This window comes from Primulina tabacum, chromosome 9, assembly GCF_025594145.1.
Source record: "Primulina tabacum isolate GXHZ01 chromosome 9, ASM2559414v2, whole genome shotgun sequence".
Classification (NCBI taxonomy): Eukaryota; Viridiplantae; Streptophyta; class Magnoliopsida; order Lamiales; family Gesneriaceae; genus Primulina; species Primulina tabacum.
The window spans coordinates 41,510,917-41,528,690 of NC_134558.1; the positions used below are offsets into that span (position 1 = coordinate 41,510,917).

At 39.6% G+C, this 17,774-nt stretch overlaps 5 protein-coding genes across 6 annotated transcripts; 4 read left to right on the forward strand and 1 right to left on the reverse strand.

The window, feature by feature from the left end:
- Nucleotides 1–78: 78 nt before the first annotated feature.
- On the forward strand, nucleotides 79–4,440 carry LOC142556357 (NADH dehydrogenase [ubiquinone] flavoprotein 1, mitochondrial). Of its 2 annotated transcripts, none has more exons than XM_075667815.1 (3): nucleotides 79–258; nucleotides 2,275–3,759; nucleotides 4,205–4,440. In XM_075667815.1, the coding sequence occupies exons 1-2, from the start codon at nucleotides 256–258 to the stop codon at nucleotides 3,736–3,738; spliced, it is 1,467 nt and encodes a 488-aa protein (XP_075523930.1). In that variant the 5' UTR covers nucleotides 79–255; the 3' UTR covers nucleotides 3,739–3,759; nucleotides 4,205–4,440. The 2 variants fall into 2 exon arrangements, with proteins under 2 accessions (XP_075523930.1, XP_075523931.1); XM_075667816.1 differs by having other exon boundaries at nucleotides 2,275–3,749.
- A 598-nt stretch (nucleotides 4,441–5,038) lies between these two features.
- On the forward strand, nucleotides 5,039–6,370 carry LOC142556788 (uncharacterized). Its single transcript, XM_075668281.1, has 2 exons — nucleotides 5,039–5,244; nucleotides 5,529–6,370. The coding sequence occupies exons 1-2, from the start codon at nucleotides 5,170–5,172 to the stop codon at nucleotides 6,330–6,332; spliced, it is 879 nt and encodes a 292-aa protein (XP_075524396.1). The 5' UTR covers nucleotides 5,039–5,169; the 3' UTR covers nucleotides 6,333–6,370.
- Nucleotides 6,371–6,610: 240 nt separating this feature from the next.
- LOC142556359 (small ribosomal subunit protein uS2-like) lies at nucleotides 6,611–9,646 on the forward strand. Its single transcript, XM_075667817.1, has 5 exons — nucleotides 6,611–6,840; nucleotides 7,388–7,650; nucleotides 7,735–7,932; nucleotides 8,956–9,157; nucleotides 9,516–9,646. The coding sequence occupies exons 1-5, from the start codon at nucleotides 6,708–6,710 to the stop codon at nucleotides 9,611–9,613; spliced, it is 894 nt and encodes a 297-aa protein (XP_075523932.1). The 5' UTR covers nucleotides 6,611–6,707; the 3' UTR covers nucleotides 9,614–9,646.
- A 676-nt stretch (nucleotides 9,647–10,322) lies between these two features.
- On the forward strand, nucleotides 10,323–11,040 carry LOC142504530 (pre-mRNA-splicing factor ATP-dependent RNA helicase DEAH7-like). The gene is made up of 2 exons (XM_075617376.1): nucleotides 10,323–10,510; nucleotides 10,623–11,040. The coding sequence occupies exons 1-2, from the start codon at nucleotides 10,323–10,325 to the stop codon at nucleotides 11,038–11,040; spliced, it is 606 nt and encodes a 201-aa protein (XP_075473491.1).
- A 1,249-nt stretch (nucleotides 11,041–12,289) lies between these two features.
- Nucleotides 12,290–13,897, reverse strand: LOC142556360 (F-box/kelch-repeat protein At1g67480-like). Its single transcript, XM_075667818.1, is given in 3 exon segments — nucleotides 12,290–13,001; nucleotides 13,339–13,417; nucleotides 13,420–13,897. Coding segments are annotated over 3 exon segments (1,155 nt in total). The 5' UTR covers nucleotides 13,868–13,897; the 3' UTR covers nucleotides 12,290–12,373.
- Nucleotides 13,898–17,774: the final 3,877 nt, after the last annotated feature.

The window sequence follows — 17,774 nt, forward strand, 5'->3', positions numbered from 1 at the left end:
ACAAAATCCCAAATTAATTAATTAATTAAAAATTCAGAGACGCCAATTTTACAATTACTAGGAAGTAGGAATATTTTATTAAAATTATTTATAAATAAATATTATTTTTTTTATACCAAAAACTTCGTTCACCGTTCTATCTCATTGCTTATCGAATTATTCGAGGACTCGCATCTTGACCGTACGATTGCCCTCACCACCTGTACCAATTTGATAATCAGCCCCATCGCCGATCGGACTACTGTTTCATGCGTCATGGTATGTATTTGTCCCAATCATATTGATGGATCAAAATTATTATTTTTTTGTATGTCTGAAGAAGTTTATATAGTTTGGATCTCGGTTGTGGAAATGGTAAAAAAAAAAAAAAAGACGAGATTTTGACTTTTGAAATTATCAATTTGTTTTTCGAAGCCTTAATATTGTTTTATTTGATTAATGCACCTTTAGGGTTCTTGTTGTGAGTCCAGTAATTTATGTCTCTGTGCGTTTGGATGGAGGTATATAATAAAAGAGTTTCAAATCCTTTATTCTAATCTCGAGGCAAAGGGATACATTATATTTGAGATATGGATTTGAAATTAAATGACCTCAAATCCACTCGTCCAAATGCACTTTGGGAGTTTTTTGGTATCACATTAACATAGTCGTCAAAGGCGAGGACCCTGGCTGTGCCTGAGATTTTAGGCGCAGCTATTCACTAAGGCGAGTTCAAACGCTCGCCTGGTATAGCCTTGGAAGTTCACTCAGGCGCACTTAATTACTTGTTTAAAACGAAAAGCCCAAGCCCACCCTACCAACCCAACACCGGAATAAGAAGAAGAAAGTGTTGAACAGTCTACATCCATAACAACTAGAAAAAGACCGATTTCACATATTTTGGATGATGAGGAAGAAGAAATTGGTGTTATTAAGAAATGATGAAGACCAAAAAGAGTAGAAGTCCGAAAGTTTTGGGACTCTGATGATTCGATGAAAGAATATGAACTTGATTTGAATGATTGAAGAATTTTAATCATGTTATTCATTACTATGAACTTATTAATTATTTTTTGTTTTGAGTTAGATTTGACTTAATTATTTCATATTTTAATATATTTATTCTCAAATGATTATATTTTTAAAAAAATTAAAAATGTGTGTCTTGTTTCGGTAAGGCGCGCGCCTCGCCTTGCGCCTCAGGCTCCATGGCCCTTGTGCGCCTCGGCGGGCCTTGTGCCCTTGACAACTTCAAGATTGCAATTCTTTATTAGTTTTACTTGTTTACTTGCATACAATGGTGAATTTAGGAAATTTGCTATTAGTTAGCAACAATTGCAGGAAATTTAGATTTAAATTATTATAATCACTCCATCTGAGCAGTGACTGCCCAGTTGTATCTTGGTTAACGTTTATTACTCCCCTGTTGGCTCAAGGGAGGGAGATCCACCCTTGATAATACCAGAGAAATGAGTAGTCTTGGGTTTTTACTTGAGAGGATAATATTTAAGCGAACTTGATTACTGAAGATAATGAATGTGTGTTATGTCTTATCATTGTTATTGGGATTATATACAAATTCAGTTCAGTAGGGTTTTCTAGGACAGGGAATTCGAAAATCAGGTTTGCTAAAGGTCTCGAGGATATGTGCCACTCAGGCTAATGAAGTCTTAAATTTGTAGATGACTATTGTTTGATTTTATCCACTCTTAATCCAAGATAATCATTATTTTTTATGTGCCAAGTTTGTTTCAATTATATTTATTCGAACAAATGCCACTAACTCTTGCACATGGGAGAGGGTTCCAGTTTCCTGTTTTCATTTCAATCCCTGGTCTCACTTAGGATGTTGATGTGCCAAGTTAATTCACTGGATTAATTTTTATTTTCGCACAAACACGTTGCTCTATGTGAGTCTGTAATAAATTACGAGGAACCACCAGGCATTATTTGTAAAAGTAGCTAGCATTATGTTTATCACCCCCTTACGCACTTTTTTGAGTTTATTGTAAGTGATAATTAGTTTTTATTTTGCGTTATATAATGATGGTAACAGCTTTCCTCATAGTTGGGATTTCTGCAGCTACCTCTGAACTGCAGGTCTGGTTTGGAGAATGATTGCCTTTTGTGATGTTTTGGGTTGCAGTTACTCATAGTATGCTACGCAATTGTAATTCTTCCGTGAAGAAATGTGGATTTGAGTTTTTTTTTTCCCTTGCAAAAGTAACTGCTAGCCCTGCATACCCCTTTATTATGCATTCAAATAATGCTATTCTTTTGTCTTTGTTTTGACAGGCACGTATAATGAGCATTCTTTTTCTGCACAGAACTGCTTTGGTTCGGAGGTCTAGCGAAAATTGGGGCCTGGCAACTAGATTTTTCGGTACCACCCAGGCTGCGACAACTTCTGCTACACCGCAGCCTCCTCCACCTCCACCTCCTCCAGAAAAAACCCATTTCGGTGACCTTAAAGACGAGGATCGCATTTTTACGAATGTATATGGCATACATGATCCTTTTCTCAAAGGCGCCATGAAACGTGGAGACTGGTATCGGACAAAAGATCTGGTGCTCAAGGGTGCTGACTGGATTGTCAATGACATGAAGAAATCTGGTCTTCGTGGACGTGGTGGAGCTGGTTTTCCTTCTGGTCTTAAATGGTCCTTTATGCCCAAAACTTCTGATGGCCGCCCATCATATCTTGTTGTTAATGCGGATGAAAGTGAACCTGGAACATGCAAAGATAGAGAAATCATGCGCCACGATCCACACAAATTACTTGAAGGTTGTCTAATTGCTGGAGTAGGAATGAGGGCGTCAGCTGCATATATTTACATTCGAGGTGAATATGTTAATGAAAGGAAGAACCTTGAGAAGGCCAGGAAAGAAGCTTATGAAGCTGGATTTTTGGGGAAGAATGCCTGTGGATCAGGTTATGATTTTGACGTACATATCCACTTTGGTGCGGGGGCTTATATTTGTGGTGAAGAGACAGCTCTTCTGGAGAGCCTCGAGGGTAAGCAAGGAAAACCTAGGTTGAAGCCACCCTTTCCAGCCAATGCAGGACTATATGGCTGCCCCACTACCGTTACAAATGTCGAAACAGTGGCTGTTTCACCCACCATACTAAGGCGTGGACCTGAATGGTTTGCCAGTTTTGGGAGAAAAAACAATTCCGGAACAAAACTTTTTTGCATCTCCGGTCACGTAAACAAGCCTTGCACAGTTGAAGAGGAGATGAGTATACCATTGAGAGAGCTCCTAGAACGACACTGCGGAGGTGTTCGGGGAGGATGGGACAACTTACTCGCTGTTATACCTGGTGGCTCGTCAGTTCCATTACTTCCCAAGAACATATGTGAGGAAGTGCTCATGGATTTTGATGCACTCAAGGCTGTTCAGTCGGGATTGGGAACTGCTGCTGTCATTGTAATGGATAAGTCAACTGATGTAGTAGACGCTATAGCCCGACTCTCTTACTTCTACAAGCATGAGAGTTGTGGTCAGTGTACGCCTTGTAGAGAAGGCACAGGATGGCTCTGGATGATCATGGAGAGATTGAAGGTGGGAAATGCGAAATTGGAGGAGATCGACATGCTTCAGGAGGTGACCAAGCAAATTGAAGGCCACACAATCTGTGCGTTGGGTGATGCTGCTGCTTGGCCGGTTCAGGGGCTTATCAGGCACTTTAGACCAGAACTTGAAAGAAGGATCAGGGAGCGAGCAGATAGAGAGTTAAAACTGGCTGCTGCTGCTTAATTCTTTCTCAGGTTTGTGCTAGTAACAAATTTTCATTTGCTTGGAAGATCTTTGACCTCCGACTCTAAAGAGTGCTCGCTAAATGTTCTTAAGTTTGATGCATGAGCTGCACCATGCTCTAAAAACCGCTCCTCCTAGGGTCCGAAAGACCGTTTACATTTGCTTGTCGGACCTAAGTTTTGGCTCCAGTTAGATTCGTAGAAAGAATATTGAAGGGGATAAAATGTTAAATGCCACAGTTTAACCAGATTTTCTCGCCATTTGGATGAAATTGAAAATAGTTCAAGGAACTTGGAATTCGATAATGTGAACGCTAACTGCTGTCATTTATTAGTTTTCAAGCAGACACCGATTTTCTCATTATCAAAGTTTTGAGTTTTTGTAGATTCGTGTAAATGAACTAGTAGTGCTTTTGCTCTTCCACTTCGGATTAAAATAACCTCAAACTTGGATATCTGTTTTGTAGGAAAGCACAGATGCAGCTGAATAAACATCGACGAAGTGGAGCATTTAAGATGTATTTGAACAACCATATGTGTGTGTAGACACAAGGGATAGAGATGAAATATTGTCTGATCAACATTTTTATGTTGTCTTAAGAACCGATTTGTCTGTCAATAATTTGAACAGCTCGTCGACATCTTTATTCTCAGACGTTTGTTGGTTAATTAATTACTGAGGGTGATTGTGTGTTGCCGTAAACAGTTGGTATTATGATCCACTTTTGTGTTTCGACCATCAAGGAGCTCGGCTGCTCTATAATAGTAACATATCAAGTCTTGATCGACTGACGAGGCAGGTGTCGTGAAAGCATTTTCATTCATTAATGGTGTATGAATTATTCATGCTGTGGTTGTCGGATACAATTAGCTAATATCTAAAACGTAATTATTTTGGTTATAGTTGATAAAGGGAGCAAGCAATTGCAAGCGAGAGGAGCTCATGGGTAGCTTTTAGGTGACCTTTCAAAGAAGTGGTGTAAAGTTCGAGTATTTTTTCATATAATATTATCTTCCCATTGTTTTTATATATAAATTATTTATACATATGTATCATTTTATTAAATTACTTAAAATTGCATTCCACTTTTCTAAATTAAAATCCAACATTTCAAAAATATGTTCTAGTGCTTTGATGGAGATGTTTTAGTTGTCTGTATTAATTACAAAATTATTTGACACTCTACTAGAACTAAAAAAATGTGTTGAATTTGAGTTGAGGGCTATCAAATTTAAAAAAAAAAATAAATAAAAAAAATTGGTCCACTCATACAGACAACCTTCCACACCTTATTTCTCATGTATTTCGATTAAGGTGCCTATTCCTTTGGCTTCGTGAGAAGCATTTGGCAAAATACATGGATATTTACGAATTCTCGAGTATTTTCTTTAGGACGGATTCGAATTTTTCAGTTTTACAAAATAACGAGAAATGAGAGTTCTCACGAATTTCCTTTGGAGGCTTCCTAGCAAGATCTTGAATTTTGGGATTTCTCTATTGAATATGGTATGAATTTTGCTCACATGAATAATGAAATAATTTCACTTAGCCGTGCATTGTGGGTGAAAAATCCGCATTTATATATATTAGCATAACATTAGCGTTTGTATGTGTATCTATTTGATTTTTGGATCAGATATTATGTTCATCTTTAGCCAAAACTATATCACTTCGGGTTAGAAAGAAAAGTTTGCAATACTTATAAACATTAATGGCTCATAATTTACGTACAGTTTCCTTTTTAATATTCTCGATCTTGAAGATTTATTGTTTACAAAAAAATTTGACAGAAGATAAGTTTAAATACGGAAACAATAAGCAAACGACGCCGTCCTCTGCATACTTGTGGGGCATCAATCTTAGCAATTGGCCACAATGCACTAACAAAAGCACAAGATTTTGATGAACCGTTGGGATCGTTGGCAAAAAGAGCCGTTTCGTGCTTTGACATATTCTTCCCTTTCATATACAACATACTCTATCAATGGCTAGCAATGCTATCTTTCATGGATGATCACATCCTCACTGTTGAGCATGCAGTGGAGTTCGTTTTCCCTCCATCCAAGTGTCTCTTTGATAAGATGGATGTTCTTGTCTGTGATGCAGAAGTTTTACCAGAGAAATTTGATGATATTCTGAGAAGAGTCAGTATGATTGTGCATAAATTCCCATTTCTTGATTGGGTTTTTGGTTTTGTAATTTCATTATTGCATTTTCTTGTTTCCGTTTTGAATCTTTGGGGTTCAAAAGATGTTACAAGTGGAAAGGAAATGAGGGTTGGTGCTAGTTGCAATATCATCGAGAAAAAAGAAGCTTCAAATTCGAATAATTTTCAAGGAATGGAGACAACAGTTAAGAGATTGGAGTTTTTTGATGATATACAATCTGATGAAAATTCTCTCATGTTTAAGTCAGCGGTTTCATCTCCATTTCCGGATTTGTCACGAGAGGAGAGTGATGAATTTGGGATAAAGGGTAGTATGAGCAAGTTGAATTCTATGAAGTGCACATATAAGGAAATGCTCCAGCTGGGACAAGGGAAGATGTTGATAAACATTAATAGTTTGTGTTGGTTTTATATTGGAACGAAGTAAAAGGTGAAATTGTTTGAACAAGTAAATAAAGATGGTAACATTACAAATGTTTTTGAGTTTGTGTATGATGTTTTTTTTTTTTTTGATATCGTGAAGTGTTGTGTGATAAATTTTTTGTATTAAATATATCAAATTCATCCCTATAATTTGTATTATCAAGAAATTAAACCCTAAAATGAAATGAAATGAAATGCGTTTGGGCTGTTTACGAAGCCCAGATGAAGTAATAACGGGCTATCCAAGAATTTTGTCCAATGCAACTAGGGTTTTATACTCTGCAAACTGCCTCAGCAGTCACACTCGCACTCGCATTCGCACCACAGAAGAGGAGCTAAGATTTTCAAACGACCACGTCTAAGTGGGAAATCGTTGAAAATGGCGACTCCGCAAAGGGCATTGTCTGCAAAGGAGGCGGATATACAGATGATGCTGGCCGCCGAAGTTCATCTCGGCACCAAAAACTGCGATTTTCAGATGGAGCGTTACGTATTTAAGCGCCGAAACGACGGTAGTTTGATATTTTATCATCTATCTGCGGTGTACCACATGCGTTGAGATATCTGTTTTTGTTGAGTTCAATTGTTGTAATTTTAAGGAGGATTTCCTTCAATCGGGAGAAACAGTGATATTTCCCTTTAATTTCTTGTTCTAATTGATTTGGTGATATAATTTTAACGAAAAATCAAACCGAACCAGCACTTTTTTTCTACTCACGGGTCCCTCTAATCTCGTACCTGATTAAAGTTGGCTTTTTATGTTACCAAACTGGACTACCTTGTCAAATGTAAAATATTTCATGCTTCGGTTTTAATTTTACCAGAATGTTAAATTTTACAGTCAAATCCATTAAAGTTGTCACGCCAGCTATGGATTTTTCCCACCCACTTCCTTTTCACGAGTGAGGATTCATAACTAATAATTTTCTGGATGTGGACTTGGGGATTTCAGTTACAGTGTTTTGTGTCTAAGAGAGTTTAGGCAAACTTCGCCTTCTTGTATACTCAGTTTTCCTCATCTGGTTGGTGACGAGCTTTATTGCCTGTATGATTGGTCAGGGATTTACATCATCAACGTCGGAAGAACTTGGGAAAAACTTCAAATGGCTGCCAGAGTAATTGTTGCAATTGAGAATCCTCAAGACATTATTGTTCAGTCTGCCAGACCATATGGTCAGAGAGCTGTCCTCAAGTTTGCTCAATATACTGGTGCTCATGCAATTGCTGGTCGACACACACCTGGAACTTTCACCAACCAGCTTCAGACTTCGTTCAGTGAACCTAGGCTTTTGATTCTTACCGACCCAAGAACCGATCATCAGGTTATCAATCTTGAATTATTGATTACAACGCAGATTTTTGTTCATGCTTCTGTTTTTAATATCAATTGTGATGTTTCGTTTCAGCCTATCAAAGAAGCTGCTCTCTATAACATCCCCACCATAGCTTTCTGTGACACTGACTCTCCAATGCGTCATGTCGATATTGGTATTCCTGCCAATAACAAGGGAAAGCACAGCATTGGCTGTCTTTTTTGGCTCTTGGCTAGGATGGTTCTCCAGATGCGAGGTGTGATTGCACCTGGTCACAAATGGGATGTCATGGTAAGAAGTCTATTTAATGTTTTTTTTCTTATTTTACTATACTACTGTGAGAAGATATGTTTCTTATTCATGTTTTGATAGGAAAGATTGTTTTTTGTTTTGCATATACGAGGATCAAATCATAGTTATTTAGGCCACAAGACGCGCTAAAGCTCTAGGGTACCCTGGAGCCTGAGGCGTAAGGCAAGGCGCCTATACACTTTACCGAAGTAAAATACATTTAAAATTCAGCACATATATAATGTGATTTATTCTAAAATATTACATAAATTAAATACAAAGTATAAAATATAAATATATTGCTGACATACCGAATGTAAATATATTGAAATAAGGAACATCATCATCTAGTGAACTTTGACAGAAACAAAACCGAGTATTGGCTGTAATGCTACTCTCATGGGTCATGATCAATTAGTGCTAACCTTTGACGAATAATTGCTGAACTTTGACAGAATCTGAATTTTGGAATAATTAGGCTAACCTTCAGTGATGGAAACAAAACTGAGTATTATTACCTTGATTGGAAGGTCAGCTGTTGCACAGTTGCACTCTCCAATTCAGCGATTCGTAGACGCAGAGAGAATTCGAGCATGAGGGATGTGAAACATATTCATATAGGGTTTTTTAAACATTAAATAGGCATGGGCATTGTTAATTTGGCTTTAAAACTTGTCGGGCTTGAATTATTTTGTGTGTACGCACAAAATCTCATTACACAGCAACCAGGCGCACGCTGCTGCGCCTCCCATCTGCCCTGCGCCTAGGCAGAGGCGCGCCTGTTTAAAGTGTCGCGCCTGTTGCCTAGGCGCAGCCAGGCGAGCGCCTTTAATAACTGTGGATGAAATTGTCTTGTGCTTTGGCAAATGCTGTCGAGGATTATTTTGTGCCAAAACATTTATGTTTCCAGGATGTCACCTGATAAGGAAGTTGTGATCATTGTCTTTTCTGGGGTTGCAAGTAAATAATTAATATTCTCATTAGCATTGGTCTTGGTTCCTCATTTTTCTCGACTTTTTGCAGGTTGATCTATTTTTCTACCGAGAGCCTGAGGAATCTAAGGAACAACAGGAGGAGGAAATTCCAGCTCTCCCTGATTATGCTGATTATTCGGCTGCTGCAGCTGGAGCCGATTGGTCCAGCGGTCAGATTCCAGATGCCCAATGGACTCCTGATATGGTTGGTACCATGCCACCAGTTGCAGGTGGTTGGAATGCTGACACTGGTTAGTAGTCTATGCTTCCTTTTAGTAAGCTTGGTGCTTCTTCTCCCCTTTCCTCAGTGATGATTCGATTGATTTTGGTAGAAATGAATTCTATTTGTTGGCTTTAGATCCAGAAATGGGTTTCAGATTTTGTGAACTGTGGTCAATCTGACATAACTCTGATTAGGAATGTGACTCTTGGTTGGTTCTTAGAATTATGTGAGCACTACCACATAGCATTGTTGTTGGGCTCATGAACTGCTACAAGAAGTGTGCGCTCACTATTTAAGGATTCTCAAACTTTTTATCTTGTCTTTTATCGTTCACCCTGGGACATTGTTTCTTTAAACTAAACTGTAGTGTGATAATTCAATTGCAGCTGCCGGTGATGGATGGGATGCAGCTGCTGCACCAGCCATGGCTGCTGCTCCGGCCGTCGACATAGTGCCGGGTGTTGTTGCCAGTGGCTGGGAGTAGAAAACAGATCATGTTACCTCAGCCCCGCCCCCCCCCCCCCTCCCCCTCCTTTTTTTTAAAATAAATTATTTAAAATTTTGTCAGCCGACTTTTTGCTACTGAAAAGGATACTTGTCTTAAGATTTTGGTTGTTTGGATTCGTTTTGAGATGAAATTCATTTTTTTCCGTTATGACCGGAACTTGTGAATATCATTCATTAATTGGTGCTGAATAGGGTCAGTTAATTCACCACTTATCTTGTATTAGAATACACAATGTTGAGTCCAACAAATAATACCCAACCTATATCGTAATTCGTATGGCATAAGTAGTAATCACTGTATTCATTATACTGTAAACATTAAATATCTGTAAAATGTGAAAATCTTATCGATATGTTTTTTAGAAAAATAATGTGAGTATTTTTAATATTTATCCCTTATTTATTTTTTAGTCGAATATATTGAAAGGTAGAAATCCACGTTGTTGGTAAAATGTGGGTTTGAACGATTCAAAGTGATTAAAATTGTTTATTGTTGATTAATATTGAATAACGAAAGCAGGGAAATTTGATTTTGCATAAGTAAAAGAGGTTAAAATTAATTAAATAATGGTTTTTATTATCATGTGATGTCCCCCAACAGACAACAGTAGATAAGATACAAAGAATTTAGTATATTTGTTTCAAAACCAGATGATTCAATCCCAACTGTTAAGGATATCATATAAATGATACAGAGTCCTGTGTCAGAAATCCAAAGAATCAATCTTGGCAACGTGGTTATATTGCTGAAGTCTCTGAAAATCGATAATTTATCGGATTTTGACTTTATGGATCCCCCTACTCAAGAAAACATCCTAAATTCCATGCACCAGTTGTGGGTCTTATGTGCTTTGAACAATGTTGGGGGTCTTACGTACCTTGGTTGGAAAATGGTTTGAGTTTCCACTCGATCCTCCCCATGCCAAGATGCTTTTAATGGGTGAGCTGCATCAATGAGGTTTTGACCATTGTGTCGATGCTGTCAGTACCATCTTTTTACCCAAGGATAGGGTTGAGGAGAGTGATGCAGCTAGGGAACAGTTCTTTGTGCCCAAGTCTGACCTCCTCAACGTGTATCAGCAATGGAAAGCTAATCAATATCGGGGTGATTGGTGCAATGATCATTTTCTGCAGGTGAAAGGGTTACGTAAGGCCACAGAGGTAAGATCCCAGTTACTAAATATTTTAAAAACTCTTAAGATTCCACTTGCATCTAGTGGCCCTGATTGGGATGTCGTGAGAAAAGTCATATGCTCCGCTTATTTTCACTATGCTGCACGTCTGAAAGGTGTTGGGGAATACGTCAACTACAGGAATGGAATGCCATGCCACTCACATCCAAGCAGTGCTTTATATGGCTTGGGTTGGGTTATACTCCAGATTACGTGGTTTGTCATGAGTTGATACTCAACGAAGGAATACATGCAAAGCGCTACAGCAGTTGAACCCCAGCGGCTCACCGACTTAGGACCCACGTTTGTCTCAGTGAAGGAGTCAGATACATCAATGATGGAGCATAAGAAGAGATGGAAGGAAGAGAGAACTTCCATGGAAGAAGAAATGGTGAACTTCAGGAAGGTCCAAGCCCATAGGGAGAGAGAGCCAGGAGAAGGAAAGGAGGAAGAGGGCCGGGCAATAACAGCGAGTGTCGATGCCTGGCTTGAAGCAGGGCTCGTCTACCTATCTGAGACCAAAAAGGCTCGGTTTATAGCATATGAAGGATATTCGATGATATTTAAGCTAAAGCCAGAGTTTTGTCTGGTTTATCCAAAGGTGGAATTATGACGTGGGCTGATGAGTTGGAAGATACAATTTTATTTCGTCTCCACGGATGAAGAGAGATGGGCTTCAGAAAAAAACTTTAAAATATTAAATTTGAAAGAATCGAGTACAATTAAATAGTAGTAATGGATTTTGAGAGGTTCCGAACAAGTTACATTAAACACAAGGTATTGAGGTACGTATAGCCAGGCGCCGTAAAGATTCTGTGATAAATTCCGTGAGGGGTACGTACGTGATTATCATGTTGCAAGTGAATGCTTTGTATATTGTTCCGCTAGCTTTACCCAATCAGATGAATAAAGTTTTTAATGCTAAAACATAATTGGTATATCCACAAGCATGTTCTCCGACGACCTTCCATTTTACTCGCTACTGTCTGAACTTGACACAGATGAATTCTGCTCTATGAAACATACAATAGCCAATATCTTTATTTAAGTCAGACGCATGTGAAATTGTATTATTCCAAAATCCCACAGAATGTTCTCCCGGGGTAGTACTTCTCCATGTGTTACCAGTTCAATAAGAGAGGGCCGTGCAATGCCCACCATTTCGATATCAGCAGCTTGTTTTCACTATCTACTAGAGCCAGCCTATCAGTTATACTTTATGCTCCCCGTATAGTTTAGCAATTGCAATTTGATTCTATCTTTCACAGCGAACACCATTTTGTAGCTAAAATATCAAGTCATACCAACAAGAAAATCCTGTCAAGGAAAATGAAGTGGATTGACCGAACGATGTTCCAGAACAAGCTTTCCAAATTGGGAAAGGATGTATTGATTGTGATGGTAACACTGAGTGAATCAAGTATTAATGACCAACCATATACAATTTCAACACAATTTCAAAGTTTTTCAAAAACCAGATCAAATCCAAAAACAAAAGTGCATCTTATTTCTTGCATTGAAGGAACACTGACAGTGAACAATGAAATTTGATTTCAACACAAAGCTCAAGCTTTGATTGTGACACTACATAAGCACGACCCCGATGGCTTTATCTCTGATGTCTGCCATTCGGATCCTGGGGCGGCATTTGGATCATATAACAAAGTATGGAAACCAGGATCCTCCTGCAGTGAAAACAACAAAAGCTTTCCATCCAATATTCCAAATCGAAATCCAATACTCGTGCTTCCTGCCACAGGAACAGGAACCATCTTCCATGAGTTGTCCGAGGGGTTAAATATAGCAAGTCTACGCTCGTTTTTCCATTCCATGCAACACAGCTTCTTGCCTAGTACTGCATGAGCAGTAACCATAACACAGCCGTTTTTTATCTGGCACCATGTGTGCCTCTCAGGACTATAGACATCGTCAAACCTGGAGTTTCCAATGGTGAAACTCGACCTACCTCCCATAACATAGAGCTTCCCCTCGAAGCCACAGGCAAAACATCCCCACCTTGGGCGCCGCATACTCTCTATCACAGTCCACTTGTTTGTATCGGGGTCATAAATCTCAGCACATGAGAGAGAGTCTCCATCCTTCCCACATCCTCCAACCACATAGACTGCACCATTCACCTCAGCACAACCAAAGTCATACCGTGCTACATTCATGCTAGCTAATTTGCTCCAGCTGCAAGAGTCAGAAATTTTGTTATGGATGATCCAAAAAAGTTAGACTTGGACAGAGGTACACATGAATGTTCCGAAATTTTCTTTAATTTGAGAGGGAAAAATATGTCCAATAAGTTGATGGAGAGCCAAACCAGTGAGAACGTAACATATCGATGCTTGAATCAATGCTGATATATCGTAAACCACATTAATTTGCACATAATAGGAAGTTGAAAAAGACTATATTACTTTCATACTTTGATAAAATAAATCAGATAAGCATATTAGGCTGTTTGAGCAAACAGACGTTCATAGGAACCAGTGAGGAAATGGAAAAGCGACAACTTATATTATACCTGTTGAGGCAAGAATCATATTGATGAACATCTGCTAAAACAGATTGAGTTCCATCTACCACAGAGTAGCCAGCAATAAAATAAGTTTTCCGTTGAGAACAACCACGCCAAAGCCTGCCACGACAGGTCCAGGCATTTGTGGGAGTTGATGGTGTTTGCGTCCGTAACAATCCAGAACCTCCCAGTGGCTCTCTTTTCCCTCAACATCCATAGTAAGGATGTAAAGCCATTCCTCGAGCATCCCAGCTAGTTTTCTGACGGTGATGAACTCCTTGCTTTTGATAAAAGACCTCCATTGCTTGCACACAGCACCCATGGAGGGAAAATTAGATCGAGGAACAAGAGCAAGGCAGTGCTTAGAGACATCATCAGGTAATCCAGGCAAGATGGAACTCTGACAATCATCGGCAGAAACCTTTGAATTTTTTAAAATCAAATCACTTTTAGCAGTCGGAGTGGCTTTATGCGCCAAGTGGGATAAACACATATCTGATTCTTTTATTCTCTTCACAGAAAAAGGGCCTGGCATTCTTCAAGTCACAGACTACAGGAGTTTGATACAACAGAGAAGAATTCTCCTCCATTCCTTTGGTTTGTGCTCTGTTCGTAATATGGTATCAGATGAAATTCCTTGCCGCTGTTGCCAATATTCCCACGCATCGATAATTCTTCAATCTCTTGCAATCGGCGACTGATCGGTGATCATGGCGCCACCTGATTCGAGTTCCCATTCCAGATCTGTAGTGGACGATCCGCTCAATCCATATTTCTTACATCATTCTGATAATCCAGGTATTTCACTCGTTTCTCAGCCGCTCACGGGAGAAAGCTATGCCTCTTGGAGTCGGGCAATGCGTATAGCGCTTTCGGTCAAGAACAAACTCGGATTTATTGATGGATCCATTCCTCAACCAGATGTTTCGGACCTTCATTTACATGCTGCTTGGTTTCGCAGCAACAATGTTGTGATCTCGTGGATTCTCAACTCCGTATCCAAGGAAATTTCAGCTAGCATTTTGTTTTCTGATATAGCGGCTGAAATCTGGAAGGACTTACGTGAGAGATTCCAACAGAGCAATGGTCCTCGCATCTTTGAGTTGCGACGTGCACTCTTCAATCATTCTCAAGATCAAACTTCCGTTGCTGCATATTTCACAAAGCTCAAGACTCTGTGGGATGAATTGTCCAATTTTCGGCCAGCTTGTACATGCGGAAAATGCAGCTGTGGTGGGGTTCAATCTCTGGACTCATTTCATCGTCAAGAGCACATCATGATGTTTTTACTTGGATTGAATGATTCTTTTTCTCACATCAGAGGTCAATTATTGTTAATGGATCCTCTGCCACCGATTAACAAAATCTTTTCCTTGGTATCTCAAGAAGAACGTCAACGAACAATACACTTGAACTCTGCATCTGACTCACCTATGGCCTTTGCTGTGAAATCTCAGCCATCTAAGTTGCCTTCCTATGGTCAGGATCAGCAGTCAAAGTTCAAATACAAGAGGCGTGATCGTCCATACTGCACTAAATGTGCGATTCATGGTCATACGGTAGACACATGTTATGAGATTCATGGTTATCCCCCTGGTTTTAAATCTCGGCCACGAATGCGCACTGACTCTCATCCTTCTACTTCGCATCCTTCTGTGGCCAATGTGAATCTTGTGGGGACTACTTCGGACGTTGGGGCTACACCTCCGGGCCAGTTCTTTCAAAATCTCAGTCCTGATCAATATCAGCAATTGATGCACATGTTTCAGTCTCATCTGTCAGTTGTCCCCAACAACACTACTGCATCGGATATGGATCACACAACTCACACTGCAGGTATATGTCTTTCGGTTTCAATGCCTCCAAATCTATCTTCCGGTCAGTTTTGGATCATTGATTCGGGTGCTTCTAGTCATATTTGTTGCAATGCTGATGCGTTTCAGTCCATGTCCAAAATACATAATGCGACTGTGACATTACCCGATCACACCCCTATTTCAGTTGATTCCATTGGTGATGTTCGGCTCACTTCCAACATTACACTTCGTAGTGTTTTATATGTGCCTCAATTTAAATTCAACTTACTCTCTGTAAGTATACTCACCACGACGTCCAACCTGGCTGTGCAGTTTTATCATGATCATTTTGTTATTCAGGAAGCCAACTCCGGGAGGATGATTGGCAAGGGTAATCGAATTGGGGATTTGTACATCCTGGACCTTCATCAACTTGGTTCAGACCCTACTTCTTTTGTCAATAAAGTCTCTATACAGCTGTGGCACCAACGATTTGGACACCCATCGTTCAAGGTATTGGAATCCTTACACACCACACTGCAATATGATGCACCCAAGCCATGCCCTTCCACTGTATGTCACATATGTCCCTTTGCAAAACAAAAGCGGCTACCTTTGTTTCGAATAATCATGTATCTTTACATCCTTTTGATTTGATCTATGGTGATATTTGGGGTCCTCTCAATGAACTGTCCTATTCCGGTCATCGTTACTTTCTAACATTGGTTAATGATTGTACTAGATTTACATGGATTTTCCTATTGAAATCTAAATCGGATGTGGCTCATGTAATTCCTTGTTTCTTTGCTATGATTGATACCCAATTTCAATTCAATATTAAGTGTTTTCATTCGGATAATGCCAAAGAATTAGCCTTCTGTGATTTCTTTCATCAACGCGGAGTTTTACACCAATACTCTTGTGTTGAACGCCCTCAACAAAACTCTGTGGTTGAACGGAAACATCAACACTTACTTAATGTTGCTCGAGCCTTATATTTCCAGTCTCGCATTCCACTATCATTCTGGAACGAGTGCATTCTCACTGCCTGTTATCTCATTAATCGCACTCCGTCGTTTCTGTTACATGGCAAGACACCATTTGAGCTGTTACATCATATTGTGGTAGATTACTCCAGGCTCAAAGTCTTTGGTTGCTTGGCATATGCTTCTACTTTACCTGCGGCTCGATCTAAGTTTCAGCCTCGAGCACGTTCGTGTGTATTTCTTGGGTATCCACCTGGTGTTAAAGGGTACAAACTATATGATCTTGATAGCAAACATATTTTTTTATCTAGGGATGTGATCTTCCATGAAACCATATTTCCATTTCATAATCATACACCTATATTACCATCGGTTGATCCATTTCCGGACATTGTACTTCTTTTAGCTCAGCATGAGTCTTCCATTGAAATCTCTAATCATGATCAAGTCCCAGCACAATCACCACCATTACCTCAACCTCGTCGTTCTACTCGTATCATGACACAACCATCTTATCTCCAAGACTATCACTGCAACCTTCTGAAAGGTCCTGATCTCATGCCTCCCTCGATGCACGATACACCATATCCACTATCCAAATACATCTCTTATGATCAATTAACACATGCTTACAAAACCTTTGTCCTTAATGTGTCCTCGGCCACTGAACCAAAATCCTTTCACCAAGCTAATAAATACCCCGAGTGGCAGCAAGCAATGACTGCTGAACTAGCTGCCTTGGAGTGTAATAACACTTGGTCGATTGTTCCTCTTCCCGTTGGCAAACATTCGATTGGTTGCAAGTGGGTATATAAGCTCAAACTTCATGCTGATGGCTCAATCGAAAGACATAAAGCTAGGCTTGTTGCTAAAGGATTTAACCAACAGGAAGGGATTGATTTCTTAGACACATTTTCTCATGTGGCTAAATTAGTCACTGTCAAAGTCCTTCTTGCTTTGGCAGCTTGTCAGAATTGGAGTTTGGTTCAGTTGGATGTTAGTAATGCATTCTTAAATGGGGATCTATGTGAAGAAGTATATATGGACATTCCACAAGGGTATCAGTTTCAGGGGGAGCCGGTTACTTCAAAGAACCATATGGTGTGCAAGCTTCACAAGTCTATATATGGATTACGTCAAGCCTCGAGGCAATGGAACTCCAAGCTTTCCCAGGTTGTGCTCCAGTTTGGACTCACTCAATCCAAATCTGATTATTCTTTGTTCACTAAAGGATCAGGTTCCTCATTTGTAGCTCTATTAGTATATGTCGATGACATCATTATCATTGGGCCGTCTCCTGTGCTCATTGCATCTTTAAAGCAGTTCTTACATAGCCATTTCAAGCTTCGTGATCTTGGCTGCCTGAAATACTTCTTGGCTATTGAAATTGCTCGATCTTCCACGGGCATCATATTATCTCAACGCAAATATGCTCTACAACTTCTTGCTGACACATGTTTTCTGGCCTGCAAGCCAGTAATGACACCCATGGATCCTAAGGTCCGCATGGCTTCCAATGATGGCGAACCCCTCGAGGACATCACTCAGTACAGACGCATTGTGGGTCGCTTATTATATCTCACTTTTTCACGGCCAGATATTTCATTTGCTGTTCACAAACTCAGTCAGTTTATATCTCAACCCCGCACACCTCATTTAC